The sequence below is a fragment of the Dunckerocampus dactyliophorus genome, chromosome 13 (genome assembly GCF_027744805.1).
Source record: "Dunckerocampus dactyliophorus isolate RoL2022-P2 chromosome 13, RoL_Ddac_1.1, whole genome shotgun sequence".
NCBI lineage: Eukaryota > Metazoa > Chordata > Actinopteri > Syngnathiformes > Syngnathidae > Dunckerocampus > Dunckerocampus dactyliophorus.
Window position 1 is genome coordinate 19,355,285 of NC_072831.1, and position 18,582 is coordinate 19,373,866.

The 18,582-nt window shown below is 41.7% G+C and overlaps 1 protein-coding gene across 3 annotated transcripts in view; it reads left to right on the forward strand.

Annotated features, from left to right (window-relative positions):
* nol10 (nucleolar protein 10) overlaps positions 1 to 18,582 on the forward strand; it is a 28,360-nt gene that overhangs the window by 5,888 nt on the left and 3,890 nt on the right. Inside the window, exons 12-22 of one of the 3 annotated variants that reach the window (XM_054797113.1) lie at positions 10 to 76; positions 3,777 to 3,829; positions 6,101 to 6,227; positions 6,952 to 7,031; positions 7,442 to 7,540; positions 8,178 to 8,270; positions 8,352 to 8,525; positions 8,623 to 8,936; positions 9,099 to 9,201; positions 9,501 to 9,674; positions 16,300 to 18,577. In XM_054797113.1, the coding sequence (XP_054653088.1) occupies positions 10 to 76; positions 3,777 to 3,829; positions 6,101 to 6,227; positions 6,952 to 7,031; positions 7,442 to 7,540; positions 8,178 to 8,270; positions 8,352 to 8,525; positions 8,623 to 8,936; positions 9,099 to 9,201; positions 9,501 to 9,644 (1,254 nt within the window). In that variant the 3' untranslated portion in view covers positions 9,645 to 9,674; positions 16,300 to 18,577. Of the gene's footprint in view, positions 1 to 9; positions 77 to 3,776; positions 3,830 to 6,100; positions 6,228 to 6,951; positions 7,032 to 7,441; positions 7,541 to 8,177; positions 8,271 to 8,351; positions 8,526 to 8,622; positions 8,937 to 9,098; positions 9,202 to 9,500; positions 18,578 to 18,582 lie in introns of those variants that run through there. The other 2 variants (XM_054797112.1, XM_054797111.1) reach the window with 2 other exon arrangements.

Here is an 18,582-nt window from a genome sequence, read left to right on the forward strand (position 1 = left end):
TCACCACAGGGCAAAGTGTTCTCCTCCATCCAGACTGAGAGCAACATTAATGACATGTGCATGTACCCCCACTCAGGTGAGAACAATGTTTCCTCCAAGAGCATACCATGATACACTGATGAAAGTGCAGTACCACAGCTGCTGGAATAGTGGGCACACAGTAAACATCTAATGCTTATCGTATATATAACTTTACTTTTGTTGCCACTGAGTTTAAGCATATGTGTGGACATCCAGTTAGTGATGGGCTGGAGACAGTCTGTAAGGGCGGTAGGGGGTGATATTGAGGAGGACTTGATTGCAAGATAGATAACAGTGAAATGTGATGTCAAAATAATTAAAAAAAATATTGCCAAGGGGAAGAATATAGATTATGAAAAGTAGGGGACCGTCGACTGAACCTTGGGGAACACCTTGAATGAATGCTGAGCATGAAGATTTTACATTATGACCTTGCACAAATTGCAAACAGTTGGACATGTATGAATTGAACCACAGTAGAGCTGTGCCAGAGACCCCAATGCAGGCTCGATCCAGGAGGGCAGAGTGAGATACCATGTCAAAAGCTCATCTAAGGTCAAGGAGGACGAGAATGGAGAGAAGGCCTGAGTCGCCACAAGGAGGAGGTCTTTGGTGATTTGGATGAGATCTGTTTCAGTACTGTGCCTGGACCGAAAACCAGACTGGAAGGGCTCAAACTGATTGTGAATAGATGATCCTGCAGTTGAGCGGCTACTATATGTTCAAGTATCTTGGAAATGAATGGAAGGTTTAATATGGGCCAATAGTTATTAAGAACAATGGAACAATCCAGGCCAGGTTTTTTGAGTATTGGTGTAACTGAGGTGGTTTTGAGAGATGAGGGAACAGTGCCAGTGGACAAGGAGATGTGAACAATTTGAGTAATAAGAGGGCAGAGTGTTGGTAGACACGCTGGGAGGTGGAGAACCTAGAAGATCTCATCAGATCAGCAATCTGTTGGCTGGGTGGTAGGAGGTGGTGGGAGCCAAGTCAATGCTGGGGTTAAGCCAAGGGGAGTTGAGGTGAACAGGAAGTTGTCAGTGCCTGGTGGGTAAAGCTGACTTTATCGTGCATGAAGTCCAGATATTGTTGACATTGTGATACAGATGAGAAGTGGAACGTTACTTCCTGGGAGTTAGGCAATTTTTTAACAGTTGAGAATAAGGTTCTTGTATTGTTTCCATCATGTTGGATAATGTTGGAGTAGTAGGTAGATTTGGCAGCATTATGAGTATATTAGTTGGTTATAATGTGCTTTGAATACATTTGGAGATGCACGGTGAGACCTTTCTTCTTATGAAGGCGGTCCAGGCGGCGGCCTACAATTTTAAGTTGGCGGAGTTCAGGATTGAATCAAGGTGCAGATCTGGAGAAGGAGACAGAGTTTTCAGTAAAGGTAAGGAGTCAAATGCCAAGTGGAGAGTGGTCAACCAGCTCATTTACAGAGGGAGTATGAGAATTGGTTATTGATGTGTAAATAAGAGTTTAGTTTGTGGTATTGATGTTCTTGATGTTGCGGAAGGATATTCTATGCTCACGAAAGTGGGAGACTGGAAGATTGATGGCAACAGTAAAAATTTTATGATTTGAAAATGGAAGCTCGGCACAGGAAAAATTAAAAGGTAAAATTACATGAGCAACAGACCAAGTCCAAAATGTGACCTTTGTTGTGTGTGGGGGGAAAAAAATATACTGCATTAGATCAAAGCTGTCTGAGGTGAAATTAAAATCTTTAGATATGGTGTCATTGTGTTTGTCCATATGAATGTTGAAGTCTCCAGTTAAAATAATAGTTGGAGTAATTGCACATAAATCTGCTAAAAGAGATGAAAGTTCAGCAATAAAATTGGAAAACGCTTTAGGAGGACGATAGAAGAGGAAGAAGTAATCTACCTAACAAACATGTATGTGAATGAAAATACACTCCATATCATATGAAAAAAAATTATTTTTAAGAATGTCCCCACGGACTCTCCTAATCCAGTGCACACGCACAGTGTCAGATTTTTTACATCACGAAAATAATAACATTCCTACAGTTTGAGAGTAGTCTGGGCAGTTATGGGAGACCGTGGCACAGAGTAAGCACAGAGTGGTCAGCAGATCTCCCAGGTTTACTAGACTTGTGTGAGTCCAGGGAGCTGTATGAGGGAATAGCAGTGTTGTCTGAAATAAAGTTCCTCCGGGATCCACGGTGGATGTATTTTGGCCGAAGGAGAACGTCCCGGTGAACATGAAGCCCAACTGGAAGCTTGAACGTGGAGCACAGTCGGTGGAGTATCCGCGATGAGTAAGCCAGCCGGGGTAGAGCGATCGCAGTGGTGGCGAGCGGGAGTGCCCAGAGAAACTTGTAGATTCTCATTGTGGAAAACCCGATGAGGGTTGTCAGCATCTGGAATAGTAGAAGTGGTATGCAAGCAGTTAGCTCTCATAGAGAATGTGTATGTTCCTTGGACCAGAAAGGAACACGGTCACTGTGGTGAGTTAAACTTAGTACAGTTACAGATTGATTCATAAAATGGCACATAAAACTCATAAAAATTTAAGACACCAGGGAGCAGCGGCAGCCAAACGCACCAGCACTCACACCAACCTATTTTTTTTAAAAGAATAGTTGGAAGCCCATCCATTTATCCATTTTCAATACTGCTATTTTCACTAGGGTCACGCGGGTATGCTGGAGCCTATCCCAGCTGACTTTGGGCGAGAGGCAGGGCACACGATGGGCTGGTCGCCTGTCAATCGCAGGGCACATATATACACACACTCACCTTCATACCTATGGACAATTTTGAGTTGCCGATGAACCTAACATGCATGTTTTTGGAATGTGAGATGGGACCGGAGTACCCGTAGAAAACCCACGCACACATGGGGAGAACATGCAAACTCCACACGGAGATGCCCAACAGAGATTCAAACCCAGATGAGATGGAAGCCACTTGTTCTAATATGATCAAACAATAGAGAAACTTTCTGCTTAATCCATCCAATAAAATAAGAACTTTTACAATGAGCAAAAGATGGCACAGCACTAAAGTACTTGAACACAAAGACATAAACTGGTGTTCAAAGAAATGACTGCATAAAAGCAGTGAGCCTTACATTTAGATTACTTGTAGGATTTAGACAGTTAACTCTTGTAATATGATTATGTTGTGAGATTTTGATATGAACCAGAACCAATGAGAAAATGAATCCTGAGGTCTGACTCCAAAGACGAGAGGTGGGAATGTGAGGGTGTGTGTCTTAATGATCCAGCTCGTTCTATTCCCTAACATAAGAGGAAGGCTTTTATAACCACATGAAACCACGGGCGAGAGAAACAACTTGCTCTTTGTTAAGATGTATTTGCACTTGTTTTATTATAGTTTTACAACCTTTTTAACAAATTAGCGAATATGTTGCTCTCCACCACTGGGTGGCGCCATCTGATCTCACATCTAGGGGGTTTACACTGGATGAAGGTGAACATAATCATTTGGTTCTGAAGCTAACCACACAAGCTTTTGTCATTCCTGAAGATATTATAGTGTCACTTGGCCCATTTAGAGCAGAAAATACTTTTTTCCCCATTTAAAAAAATTATATTCCTTTTAAGTAAAAAAAAAAAAACGTTTAAAGTTTTGTACTTATTTTAGACTGATTTTTGTCTGATAGGAGACATAGTAGACTGCAACAACATTTACGCATTATGCATCGAGCAAGCTATACTGCTTCCATCGTCACTATTCTTCCTTGTGTTTGTTTGGCAGGTATGCTGTTTACTGCCAATGAAGATCCTAAGATGAACACATTCTACATCCCCGTGAGTATAGTCCTTTGCATTTTTTCCAACACTTCACAAACACCTGTAGACTGCCAAGCACCTATCTCAATACTCACCTTAACGGACATTCTCACACTTGTTGGTGCAATAAAAAGTCTTATCTGATGTTCTCGCTGGTGTACGTATAACTGGCCATGCATAGTTATGCATGTACTTGTAACGTGTGGGCTCTTTCGCCATCCACTTACGCACGAGCTATGATACCAAAGAATGACAAAAAAAAACAACGGGTTTGATTTGTTGACTTTGGATTTTGTGTGCTCCAGCAGAATTTCCAGGAGTGCATGAGAGACATCTGTCCATTCCAACTATGTCAAATGTCATGACAGAACTTTTTTATAGGTTTTGTAAATTACCAAATATTGAAGAGGGCCTCGGGAAAGTGATCAAAGCCAGCATAACGTCAATGTTGTGGATTTGTGGTGAATTCAGATGTGTTCATATTTGTGATAGTGTGCTGACAACTGAGCGATATTCGAACCGCAATATAGCGTTTATAGTATATATTTTGTCTGTTTATCTGTTGTACTTGCGATCTCATCATCCTGTAGGTAAAGGTAATACCTGCTTCAAGTTTGACAACTCTGTGACATTTTTTGACAAAGGGTTAATTGGCAAAGGGTTGATTGGCAAAGGTTTGCCTGTAATTCACTAGCATTGCCCCATTAGCTCAACAAACTGGTGGAATACGGTGCATTTTCTATACTGCTTCTCCTTCTCTATACTGCAAATGGCAGACTACCGCGCTGTGTGCTGTGTTACCATACATCGGGCATATATAACACAGGCGTGAGCATTGAGCGGTGCTGGTACGGCCGCACTGTTGTTGGTCGACATATTACTGACTTTGAGTGTCACCAAATGTGGAGATGTGATTGAGAAGGAGACAGGAGTGCAGGATAAGTGGTATGAAGTGTTTACTCTCCACTGAACAACAAGCAACAACCACTTAACAACGTCTCAGTTGCTAAAATGAATCACATTACCCGGAAATGGAAGTTTGTGGAAAAGTGTGATCTGCCACTATGAAGTAAAAGTAACATTACTAGTTAAAAAATATTAATGTTGCGACCTTCTTGGGTCTCTTGATTGCATTTATTTGCATTTTGCTTTGTTTTAGGGTTGGGGGTTTTTTTACTAAGAAAATATCTATTTTGTTGTGATTTAAATTGCAGGATTAACCACAGTAGACTGCATTGACAACTGCATATTATTTCTGATTTATTTAGAAAATTCAGTTCTTTTTAAAATGCATTTTAAATACATATGTTCCACTTTCTTCGTTTTGTATTATATGGTTTAAAATAGACTGTTTTTTTGCCCAGGCCTGCAGCACATTGTACAAATAAAATTAAACCAAGAAAAACAGCGAAAATGGGAAGAAGATCAAAAGGCATAATGAAACAAGAAAAAGCTGAAATGTTGAGACTAATAACTAATAACAACATAAAGCTTTGTCCGACAGCATATTTTTTGCAGCATTTTTACAAAATTAAGCAAATATATAAAACTATCAAAGTGGCCCCCAGCCACATTAACATTTCTTGAAAGTTGGCTGGTCTGCAAAGCTGAACAATCCTAAACAGGTCTGTCAGACTTGTCTGCTTGAAGTTATGACCTTGGTTTACTCATGGCTGGTTTACTCTAGTTTTATAGGTGCCAGTATTGTTCATTACAACATGGAGGGGTTCCCAACTGCTCCACACAGTAAGCATTTTCAACTAGAGCTCCACTGACTGCTCCACTAGGCCTCATTTAAAGTGTATTGGTATTATGTCATTATGTCAAGTAATTCTCTATATCTATTTTATATCAGTACCTTGTACCACAACGTACTGGGTTCTTCCTTCGTGTGTGCCACTACTCAGTGGACCATTTACTAATGAAAATTGGTATGTAGATTATGTCCAATCCTGTTAACTAACCAACAAAATTTACAAACACACTGGTTTCAATTAGAACGTCATCGACCTCGATCATCATGAGTGATCGAAGTTCCTTTTTGGTACTGCAGCTATGCCATGGCCTAGCAGTGTTTATTTTATTTATTATTATTTTTATTTTATTTTAGAAGTTTTAAAAGTGTACCAGGGTTGATTTACACTGCATGTATGTATAATTCAAAGAACTTGGTTGTCTCTTTTAGAAGTTGACCTTGTTAGTTTTGATATCAGCAGTGTTATACTTTGACAAATATTTGTTGTCTTCAGACACTAATTGAATCTGAAATGTGTGTTTCTCTGAGTTCAGGCTCTGGGCCCGGCACCTCGCTGGTGCTCCTTCCTTGACAACCTGACAGAGGAGCTGGAAGAGAGCCCTGAGAGCACCGTGTATGACGACTACAAGTTTGTCACCCGCAAGGACTTGGAAACCTTGGGTGAGATATTTTCCTTTTTTACAAAGTAAGTCTTATTTTGTTTAATTCGTATTGAGGACTCAATATATTATTACTATAATGCTTCTGTGAGAATAAAGATCCTCAGCAAACTTTGGATGGGAAAGGACGAAGGAGGGCTGGGTGGGGGGCGTATCCCTGAGGAAGGGTTGAATGAACATTGGAATGCAGTCTCAGCACTAAAAAGATCAAATGGCAAAGAGCAGAGAGGTGGTTGGCTGGTGTCGAATAACGGTGGGGCGCAGTGGCGTTGATTTACAGAAGCTGTATCATGTGGCCTGTTACGTAACATTGAGTAGACCGCGCCGATGGAAGTTCCTGCAAGAGCATCAAGGCATGGAATACATAGCTTCTTTAAGAGTGAGTCATCTCAGGGTGGGGAGCTCTCTCACTCAAATCGTTGAAGAAGTGCTACAGTACCACCCATAATCCCTCGATTGCCCTTTTAGTTAGCTGTACAGTAAGTGAATGGGTAGGGGCATGCTGACTCTCACTCATGGACAACCGAAGTGCCTCTCACAATATTTAGCGATATATCCTATTCATTGGACTGCAACAGTATTAAAGTGATCCAAATTACCTTAAACCCTGTGACACTTAGAATTGGAACTTGGATACCCAAATAGTGTATCATTTAGCTCATAAAAATAAATCAATACCATCCTATATGATTGTGTAAATGACCTTGCTTTTCTTTTTATTTAAGGTTTGTCTCACCTGGTGGGCTCGTCCCTCCTGAGAGCGTACATGCATGGGTATTTCATGGACATCAGACTCTATCATAAGGTGAGTTGTTGCGTCATAGATACAGCATATCATAGTATCCTTTGTTAATTAACAAATTATTAGTACAATCAAAGTCATAATCAAGGTCATAACTATGAAGGTAAGCGTTTATGATGTGATGTTCACTGACCAGACACTCCATGAGATATCAATACAAGCTGCTGTCCTCTGTCTTGCTTATTTTATTGAACTATAGGAAAAATATATACAACAGCTCAATAGCAAACTTGTTGTTCAAGTAATACATTTCATGATTGTCTCAATCAAAACTACCTTGTACTTTGTTCGTGTACTTGCATGTCATTTTTGTGGTTGATGAGTTTACGCATGATCATGATGTTTTATTTCAATTTAAAACAAACATGTACTATACAAATGTTTAACTTCAAATTTGGGCTTTTTGGTCGCAGGTCAAAAGCATGGCAAATCCTTTTGCATTCGAAGAGTACCGCAAGGATAAGATCCGGCAGAAGATTGAGGAGGCCAGAACTCAGAGAGTGCAGGTTAAGGTGAGACATTCCGACACATCACATGCCCATTCCAGTTAGCGTTAGAGCTGCACCGTATTGTTGAGCAGAAGGTACCAAATTTGTATCCAAAGACATAAACCTGTTTTTGGAGAGACAATTATGCTGGCTTGAAGGCTTCTACCTTCACTGTTGCGCTAGTAGGTGTTCAGGTTCAAGGTAGAGGTTGAAAAAACATGAACTATAAGTTGTTTCCTGCATGAACATTAAAACTGCAATGAATGTTATCTGCCCTTAACACCAAAATTTAAACCCAATTGACTCGCATGTGCTTGTGGCCCTCAGGGCAAGTTTGGTTTATGCATTTGATATTTTGTTGTCCACACGTTTTCGTACTGACGCAGCTCAGTGCAAGTATGATGGAGACAGTATTGAAAATAAAAATATTCTCTCCTGCCAACACTCATTGCATAAAAAGGGATGCATCTATCTATCAACAAACCATATGCAGTATCTTGGTTCCTTAACACAGATAGCTATTTGTAGTTATACCCATCTGTCAGTCACGAAACTAAAGCAAGGTGACTGTGTGAAGTTAGTTGGAGGAGCGTGCTGACTGTGTCCTCATGATGTGTTTGTGTTATCTAACAAACGTTAAATATTTTTCTGCCTGAGCCAGACTCTGCCTAAAGTCAACAAGGAGCTGGCTCTCAAATTGATGGAGGAGGGAGACAACGAAGTTGAGCTGGCTTCCAGGAAAAAGAAGGGCAAGGTAAGCAGATGTAGATGACAAAGTGTATGAACATTTAATTCGCTAAACTTATATTGTCTTACCTAATTCAACTTGTTGTAGGCCCTTCCCACCATTTTGGGCGACGACCGCTTCAAGATAATGTTTGAAAACCCAGACTACCAGGTGGACGAGCAGAGCGAGGAGTTCCGCCTGCTCAATCCCATCGTCTCCAAAGTCAGCCAGAAGAGGAAGAAGAAGCTGCGTCTACTAGCTCAACAAGATGCTGCTTCTCAGGTAATACTGCACTACTTAGTGAATACAGCAATTTCAAATAGAAGCTCTCACTCGTGGACAAAAAAGACTAATACAGTACGCCAATGATTCTGTCCAGGAGGCCCAAGAGGAGGAGGAAGAGGAAGGTCGGGCCAGCTCTGAAGAGGAAAGCTCAGACGACGACAAGAGCTGGGTGGAGGAGGTGAGGGAGCAGCGTCGGCTACTGAAGCAAGAGGACCGAGACCGCCGGCGACAGGAGAGAAAAGACGCTGACCGCAACACCGTCCTGCTGGAGAGCAAGCGCAGCAGAGGAGAGCAAACCTCCATTACTGCTGACAACAAGACGACGAACCGGCCTCAATTCTATCAGCTCAAAAGTGGGGAGGAGTTCCACAGTTTTAATGACGTGTCCCACAAGCAGAAACTACAGAAGTATGTTTTGTTCTGAAAAGGATGAGTCAGTAGAGACTGATTCCTAAGACTTTAAAGTCATTAGTAACTGGAATATGCTTGTCAGCATAAATATTCAAAACACACATTTTCCATCCACTTTTTGAACACTGGACAAATTGTTTTTGTTTTTGTCTCCCTCAGGGCCTCCTTGGAGGAGCGTCTGAAGTTAGAGGAGCACTCTGAAACCAGCAACCTGGCTGACACTACAGTGGGCAGCAAGCAACTAACCTTTACTCTGAAAAAGGTAAAAAAGTGCCCATGTATGATGCATCAATGTAACACAAAGTTTAAGAAAAGCAGTGCCTAAAAATAGAATCTGTGAAAATCAATAAACCGCAGTACAACAATGGCGCCATTAATGAATTTTTAAGACTGAAAACATGCAATTTTAGTGGCTATAAAAAACAAAACAAAAACAAACCTGAACAATGCTAAAACACTAACCCAAAAAACAGTTTTATCTTACCCCTGCCAAGTATCTACAGCACATGTGAAAGCATTCAACAGAGCGAGATGAACAACATACTCTTGTATACTCTGCAGTCTGAGCAGCAGAAGAAGCAGCAACAGGCAGAGCGGGAGCACCACGAGGAAAGGAAGAAGCTCCGGCGCTCAGCTGGACACTTGAGCAGCGCCCGAGGCAGGGGCTTGGCCGGCGGCAGAGGAAGAGGAAGAGGAAGACGCTAAGGAGGGAAGCTCAGTCTTCAACCATCTCAAGTCAGTCACACCAATTAGGCAGATGTCCTCAATGGCAGAATAGTGTTTTTAAATCCTTGACCCATTCGCAAGACTTTCAGACTTGCCAAATAGTTGTGGAAGTGCCCTTCCTTTTGGGTGGCCATAACCATTTGTAGAAGCTCTCTGTGTCCAGACTGTGTACATGCATTGAAAAGTCATTATCCAAAACACGATAACTGTATATATTTTTTTTTATCTGTGATTAGATGCAAGTACTTGTTTCACTATATTTTATAATTTCAGACCATGAATGGGATAAAATATGTGTTTGAGTGCTCTTTACTGGTGAGCTTGTACTAAAAAGTGTTTGATAAAGTGTGTTTCAACATTGTTTTTACTACCAAAGGTAGCCTCTAAAAAACAACTCCAACTGTGAGACTATTCTTGCCTCTTCTCTTTTGCCAACTAGAGCCACCATCTTTTGTAGCAGTTAGGCACCTACATGTGTCAGCTGTAAAAGGAGGGGAGGGGGAGAAATGTGAGTGTTTTTTTTTTTTTTATCTATTCTCCCACCAACAACTGCAGTTCTTGGAAATGGGACCCCACCCCTCCACCCCCTTTTGCTCCCTATGAACTCCCTTCTTGATCAGCATTGGCCTATTTCCAGTGTGAGGGAGGGGGGTTTCAGTTGACCCACCACGTAGGCCCCAGACTCATGTCAGTTTACCATGCTTTTGCCCCATGACTGGTATATTAGCATGTAAAATGTACAGATTAACATGCAACTGTCAATCAATACATCTATATATACATACATATCATCTATCATTTTATTTCAGGGTAATCACTATTTCATCACTAGGCCCACACTAGAATGTGCAGAATGTTTTCTCCATACAATACATAAATAATGAGTGGTAAAGTTATGTAATTTCTATTTTAGTCATCTAATTTTGATTTTTAATTTACATTCACAATGCTTCAGTTTCACCATGACAACAGACAGTCTACAGGAAATGGGTCAAGCCGCACTGGCACAAACAATAAGGGAATGGATGTTCCACCAAAATTAGGAAGGGTAACGTGATAGAGTCAATGGTAAAGACAGTGAGAGTTTGGTCTTCTTAAAGATGTCACAGCATCAGTACATGAACTAATACAGCTAAAGAATGTAAATTGCTCCTGATTTTGGTTTCAGTTAAAAATTGAAGCATTAATATGAGTAGAAAGAAAAAATTATGTAACAGTTCTCAGAACAAAAACAGTTCAGTGTGATTCATCATGTTTAGCTTTGCCTTACCGTATTTACCATCCTTTACCATACCCTGCCTTTCATGCGAGGTCAGCTGTGATAGACTCCAGAAAAGCGATGGATGGATGGTAGATAATACGACTGCAGTTCAACTTGCCCAAAAAGGAGTAGGAAGAGCAGAGCTTATTTAATATTGTATTATTAGTTCTGAATATAATGCAGTGCTGTTCTACACCACTGCAAATTACAGCCACACTAACAACCTGAACGTTATTTGGTCAAGGCGTGCTTATATGCTTATACAACATACAATACATGTGCAGGCGTATCTCATATGATGCAATGTTGTGGCTCGTGAGTGTCAGACACCTGAGGGCATAGATTGTTGGGTCACAACCACAACACAGCTCTTTACACACCCTTTAATCCACTTAACTACTGACCTATTGCTTCTTATCCAACAGTACCACACAACAGATGCACTGTGTTGTCTGTCACGTTTGCCATGTTTACAATGGAGTTCAGTTAGGCAGAAGGTGATAGGGAAGGACAGAATAAAGTGGATATGGCTGGAATAGTGCTTCATTGAGACTATGAAGCAATCACAAGAACATAGATATAAAATAATCCCTTATTTGCAGTTATTTGGTTCCATGAAGTCGGATTCCTTCTTTGTAAATGTAATATTTTAATATTTAGAGAATAGGAAACCTGTTTATGACCTTCTAAATAAGGTTTTTAACATTATTAGAGCCTTCTAGACATGAAGTAACACCCCTATGGTCACCTTTACACTCATATTGCCCTTTATAGTGGACATAATAAGGTAAATTAAGCCATTTAAGACACAAATAAGACTCATGCTCGTGTGTTGATGTACGTGTGTTCTGGTGCTAGGGGAGCTGAGTGGGGGCAGGCAGGAAGTGACATCGTGTTAGGGTAGTAGCTCGTGTTAGGGATCAGCTGCGAGGCATAATCCCTCAAGCATGTCCTAGGTCTGCCCTGGGGCCTTCTCCTGGCTGGGAATGCTCAAAACACCTCACCAGGGAGGTGACCGGGAGGCATCTGGACTAGCTCCTTTCAATGTGAAGGAACAGCACCTCTACTCTGAGCCCTCCCAGATGACCGAGCTCCTCACTCTTAGGCTGAGTTCAGCCACTGACACGGTCAAATGCCTTTTCCAAGTGGCATGTACATGTTGGGCAAACTCCCAAGTACCCTCCAGTACCCTTGCAAGGGTGTAGAGCTGGTCCAGTGTTCCGCGAGCGGGACAAAAAACACATTGCACCTCCTGTAGCCGAAGTTCGACTAACGGTCGTACCCTTCTCTCCAGCACCCTGGAATAGACTTTTGCAGGAAGGCTGAGGAGTGTGATCCCCCTATAGTTGGAACACACCCTCCGATCACCCTTCTTGAAAAGGGGGGGACCACCACCCCGGTCTGCCAATCCAGAGCTACTGTTTCCAACTTCCATGCAATGTTGAAGAGACGTGTCAGCCAAGACAGCCCCTCAACATTCAGAGCCTTGAGGAATTCACCCCCGGAGCTTTGCCACTGGTGAGCGTTTTGACCAGATACCTCAGCCACAGTAATGGAACTGTCCGCGTTCATGTCCTCAGTCTCTGCTTACACTGTAAACAGTGTGGACCGGGCACTGCTTCCCCGTCGGATGGTTTGCCAGAACCTCTTCGAGGCTGACTGAAAGTCTGCTCCACGGCCTCACCGAAACTCCTCCCACACCCGAGTTTTTGCTTCGACCACCGCCGAAGCCACGTGCCGCTTGGCCTGCCAGGACCTGTCAGCTGCTTCAAGAGTCCCACAAGCCATCCATGATGAACAGGACTCCTTCAGCTTGATAGCTGCCCTGACCTCTGGTGTCCATCATCGGGTTCGGGCCTTGCCGCCACGACTGGCACCAACCTCCTTGCGGCCGCAGCTCCGATGGGCTTTCCAGCACCCCTCTGATAGACTCCAAGAAGGCTGGGTACTCTGAACTGCCATTTGGCGCATATGCACAAAAGGTCAGTCAAGACCCTTTTCCCAACCCGAAGGCGTAGGGAAGTCACCCTGTCATTCACCGGGGATGACTCCAACATAGAGACACCAAGCCGCAGGGCTATTAATGTGCCCACACCAGCTCGCAGCCTCTCCCTGCAGCAATTCCAGAGTAGAATAAGGTCCAAGCTTCTCTCGAAGAGTTTGTTTCCAGAACCCAAACTGCGGGTCGAGGTGAGTCCGACTATGTCTAGTCGGAATGTCACCTAGGACCTGTTTGCCTTGGGACACCCCACCAGGGGAATATATCCCCAGACAATACATTTTCTGGAATATAAAGGAAATTGTGGGCTTTCCACCACAATTTTCAACCAGTTATGCAATGTTGACACATCTATCCAAAGGTCACTTGGACCTCCATCAGAGTATCACCAATGCAGTCACATTCCTGTGGAGGTCATCTTGATACAGCTTTGTAGTATCCTGTGGGGGCAATGGTTTGTTCAACTTTTTTTTTTTTTTTTTTTTTTTTTTGTTTAGTTGAAAGTGAAGCAGTAAGCCTTTGCGTCAATCTGTGTTTTATGTGCAAAAGGATCAAAGGAGTAAAATGTGCTGATGTCGACAGTTCAACAATCTTTCAGGCCGACACAGAAAGAAAGAAAAAAAATGCTGTAGTGAAAATGCGATCTTTTTTTTCCTTCCTTTTTTTGTCACTACATTGCTAAGCAAACTAACTCTGGGCAAACCAACTCTGAAAGAAGGACTTGATGAGTCAGCAGAGGACTAGATGAAACAACTGTCCTATACTACCAGTCATGGAGAAGGCAAAGGGAATTGTCATAATGGACTTTAAATTCCAAATGACATTTATTTGAGTAATTCGCTCTGTCAGTCACACTGATTATCAACAACAGAAAACTCCATGCAGTACATCTTCATCCCTACACTCATTGGGACGGCAACTATTCATTACAAGAGCAAAGTGCAGTTTGTATTGCTGACTTATGTTGACTCTCGGTCCTACTTGGTCCCCCCACAAAACAAAATGCAAAGCAAAGCAGTGCAGTGTTAATAGTACATTTCAAAGAGTCACAAAAGCCGTCATTTATTTAAATGAGGTAAACGGCATAGTAATAATATTTAAGCATATTGTATGTGTTTTTGGCCTAAATTAAGCATTTTTAAGCATAAAAATGGCTAAATAAACAAAAAAAATATAAGGCATTCAATTCTACACTGATCACTAGGTGTCAGTAATGTTACTGTACTTCTGAGCTGCTGTTTAGTATGGGCTGTAGAGGGTAGTGACATACTACATGCTGGGTTAGTGCTAGCTTTTAGGAAATAAGTCTGTAGAAGGAGAGAACTAGGACGTATTAAACTCTTCATGCTGTGTTTTGAGCATCTGCCTGTAAGACATAGTGGTCTACAGTATGTCTATTTCAAATACTGTAAAAAGGCTGACTAATTTAAGCCATCCTGATGTGGTGTCATTCAGCCACCATTAGATTACAATGATGAGACAATAGCCACCAGGAAGTACGCTGTTCAGAACAAAACCCAAAGGAACTCTCCCAATGCTTACGTGTGACTCTGTTATGTTTTATTGATGTCTAATGTGTCTTATTATGTGTTATTATGTCTACTATATTGGGTAATATGAGTGTAAAGGTGACCATAGGTGTCTAGAGGGCCACTATAATGTTAAAAAAAAATGTAGAAGGTTGTAAACAGGTATGCTCTAACTACGAATATACGCTTGTTCTTTATCCTAACACAGTACTTTGGTGAGCACAATGACTCTTTCAACCTTGATTTTGTAGCCTTCACATTTCACAGTAGAACTGGAAGACATTTCAACATTATCACAGCAAGATGCTCTCCGTGAATAGGAATGTTGAACTCATTCAGACAAAGCACAGTATATGGCTATGCCATATAGTGCTGGACGAGCTGCAAAACCTACGTCAAGGCACAGCAATTGTAAAATTCCCATTATTTGATTGAAAAAAATCATCATAACAAGAAATCCTGTTCTATTCGAGTACTGTAGGTGGCTTGATCCTTGAGCCTCCCTTAAAAGTTCCTTTTTTTGCGTAAGAATTTATTGCACTTAACACAAACCAGCGGGAATATGACTCAAATGCGCCAAAACAAATAATAACAATGCAAGTTGTTATTTAAATGATTGTGGGGTGTCATTATCAAGAAACCAGATGTTAGATTTTTTGTAAGGGAATGTTTGTCTATGGGAAGAAATATGATATCGTCGTTGACTGTATGTTTGTTGTAGAATTTGGAGAGGAAAGTCAGTCTTCCAGAGAAGGCAGGGAAGGAAAACAGTGAGCCAGATAGTCCTGATAAAGACTCTTCAAATAAAGAAATTATTGATGAAGTCTGTTGTTGCCATAGAAAATTTCTTAGACACACCCCTAGGAGCTACAGACATGCCTTAACACATTTGGTGTGTAATATATTTCCAGAATTAAAATAGTGATTGCAGCTCATTATTTCAAATCCCTTAAAATGTTTAGTGCAAAAAATCCTTCCAAATTCTCATCCAAAACGAGATCAGTGTTTTTTTGGCATAGTGAAGGGATTGTTTTTCATTTGTCATTATTCTTTGTACGACCAGTCCAGGGTGTACACACACCTCGCCAAAGTCAGCTGGGACAGGCTCCAGCATACCCTCGCGACCCTCGTGAGGACAAGCGGCATAGAAAATGGATGGATGGATTATTCTTTGTAGAAAGTTATTTTGAGCTACGTATGTTAAGCAGAGTTGACACTTGCACGCATTTTGCCTCCGCATTGTCCAGCAATTTGCCGTGGCAATACTTTGTCATTGCGCACTGTTTGCCTTCTGTTTACGCATAAATTACGCACTTAGCATGCGATTCGTCACTGAAAATGGTGCTCATTGGCATGAAATGACCATGCCCCCGCACGACCTATTTACACCTTGTCAAGTACAGTGTTCCCTCGCTACATTGCGGTTCACCTTTCGCGGATTCGCTGTTTCGCTGATTTTTTAAAGTGCAATTTTACTTCTTTTTTTTAATTTTAAATAGCGCATTGTGTTCTGTGTCCTTGTGGTGTATTAGAGCGATCTATCGGTGCTTTGATGTGTGTCTGGTATTTCATTTACTACTGCTACCAGTAAAGGGTGTTATATCCTCAGGTGAGGGTTGAAGACAGTGCAGCTCCACTCCTACGAGCATATTGAGAACACACAGTAGACAAAAGCCAGATAAATATAGAACCACAACAGTCCTTATTGGCTAAGGGAGAACCCGCCCATTGTGTTCTGCATCCTGATTGACTATATCATTGTCAATCAATGTGCTTCATGCCGTTTTCTTTTGTGGTCAATAGTCGCTAGCAAACTAGCTAACTGTGTGAGCTGCTTGTTAACAGGCAATAAATAATAGAAGAAGAAGCTAAATGGCTTAATCAAGGAGTAGGACGAGGAGGAGGACGACGGCAGGAGCAATATGTTTTAACAAGGAAACATAACCGCTACAGCCGAACGGCGCCAGGACGAGGCAGTGGTCAGAGGAGTGAATGCACGTGAGTCACTTAATTTCTTGTGTCCAACCTAATAGACTGATCATTAAAATCCAAACGAAATGTCAACTTTGAGAGTGTTTATACAAGAGAGAAATGTGATCAAATGTTAATGCCTGTCTGAGAAAAGTCTATAAAGTGTATAGTGAGGGGTTTTACAGCCATAAAACACATATAATAATTGGAAACAAAGTTGACTACTTCATGGATTTCACTTAATACGGGCTGTTATCCCCCACGATAAACGAGAGAACACTGTACTGTGGACATCGAGTGCCCACTGTTCCCGCATGTGTATGCATTGCCACCACCATTTCCCGCATCCACGAAGCAGTCGTGGCATTATTTGGTCCCACTGCGTCCCGCGTGACGCCCCGCAACAGCAGGCATCACCCCTAGGTTCATTAATTCCTCTATTTGCAAGGCACCTACAAGATGTTGAGCTACAGACAAGAAGCTCATGCTATAAAGAAAAGTAAGTCTATATTTTCCTGCAGCTGCAGGTAAAGAATGTGCAGAGAGCAGGAAGGAGGCACCAAACTAGAAAAAAAAGAGGCACTGACAGTGTGGGAGAGGGAATTGCTGATTAGAAGACATCGCTTTGGGGATTATCATTAGTTATTAACAGAAAATCACAAGGAAGATGCTACAGAATTTACTTGAATTCCCCCCAAATTCATGAGAATTAGACGCGCTGACTCACGCTTTGATACGCACAGCCCGCTTTGTTTGCACGTAGGTTGCGGTGAGTTCATGTTGCATTCACAACTAGTTCACAGAAATTATGCGTGCCACAAATTTTGAACATTTCAAAATCTTATTTTCGCAGTATCACGCAGCCCTGCACAGTTTATACATGCTTCACACCTGTTAATGACCAGTTTACTCACTGGCACGCAACATTGTGTACCACTGCAGGGACAAAGTGCGTGCAAGTGTAAACGAGGCTTCACAATGCTAATTATCTCAATAACAAATGCTATCATTCAAGTAGACCTCTGTGAGCCAGTCCGCATCATCCTAGGCAGTGGAAATACTGTAAATGACCAAGTCATCTTTATCATTTAGGTTCTAAATATGGGGCACCACGTCTACATCACAGTTAAATGGGTGTGGGTTTAAATCTCTGCTCAGGCATCTCCATGTGGAGTTTTCATGTTCTTCCCTTGCTTGCGTGGGTTTTCTTATTTTCCATCGTCGAAAAACATGCATGTTAGGTTAGGTGAGAAAGTGAGTGTGAATGGCTGGTTGTTCATTGTACCCTGTGATTGGCTGACACTAAGTCCCGTGTGTACCCCACCTCTCACTCAAAGTCATGTGGGATAGGCTCCAGCTCACCGGTGACCCTCAACAGGCTAAAGGTAAAATGGTGGTTTTGAAAGTGTCGCTGTCGGAGCTGAAGTCTGCTTTTTCAAGATGATTAAGTTATCAGTGTGTCAACATGCTCGCCACAGCAAATTCAGCCATTCCACTGAGTTCAACATGGCAAAGAGACTTCAGTTAAAGCGGTCAATAAATACCATAAGTACCATCTGCTAATCCTAGTGTGAAGCAGATGAGCACTTGGACTCGGCTGTCCTGTCAGTGGCAGCCTGGGCCAACCTAAAACTCTTAAGTACTTAGGTCACGACTTCCTGGATTATACGTGCTAAATACTTATGGAGACTGTTGTCTTTAACCTCTTGACTCCCCACACAGACTTAACAGGATAAATGAACAAAAACGTTTACCGTAAACATTGTTGGCACTAGCTCTATGCAGAGTGACAGTGTGATTGCTGTGACCTTTTAAATGTGACTATTAAATACTTGTCATCGGCACTTTGACTTGTAGCATGATTTATATAGCTCAGTTATTTATTTGCTAAATGTATCTATCCATCCATTTTCTGCCTCTTATCCTGTTTATCGGTGTCAACAGGGGAGAAAGCAAAGAATAAAAAAAGATTACAAAAATGTGCACATGTATGTATATGTGTGTTTGTATGTATACATATATGTATTAGCACTTGAAACCATACATTGGTCTATGCATTGTAAATATGCTATTTGTAATGAAAGCGCTGGTTATGCGAAGGGTCAGTATCCACACTACTAATCTAATATGTCTTGTTTATGCCCCGTTCATGCGTGA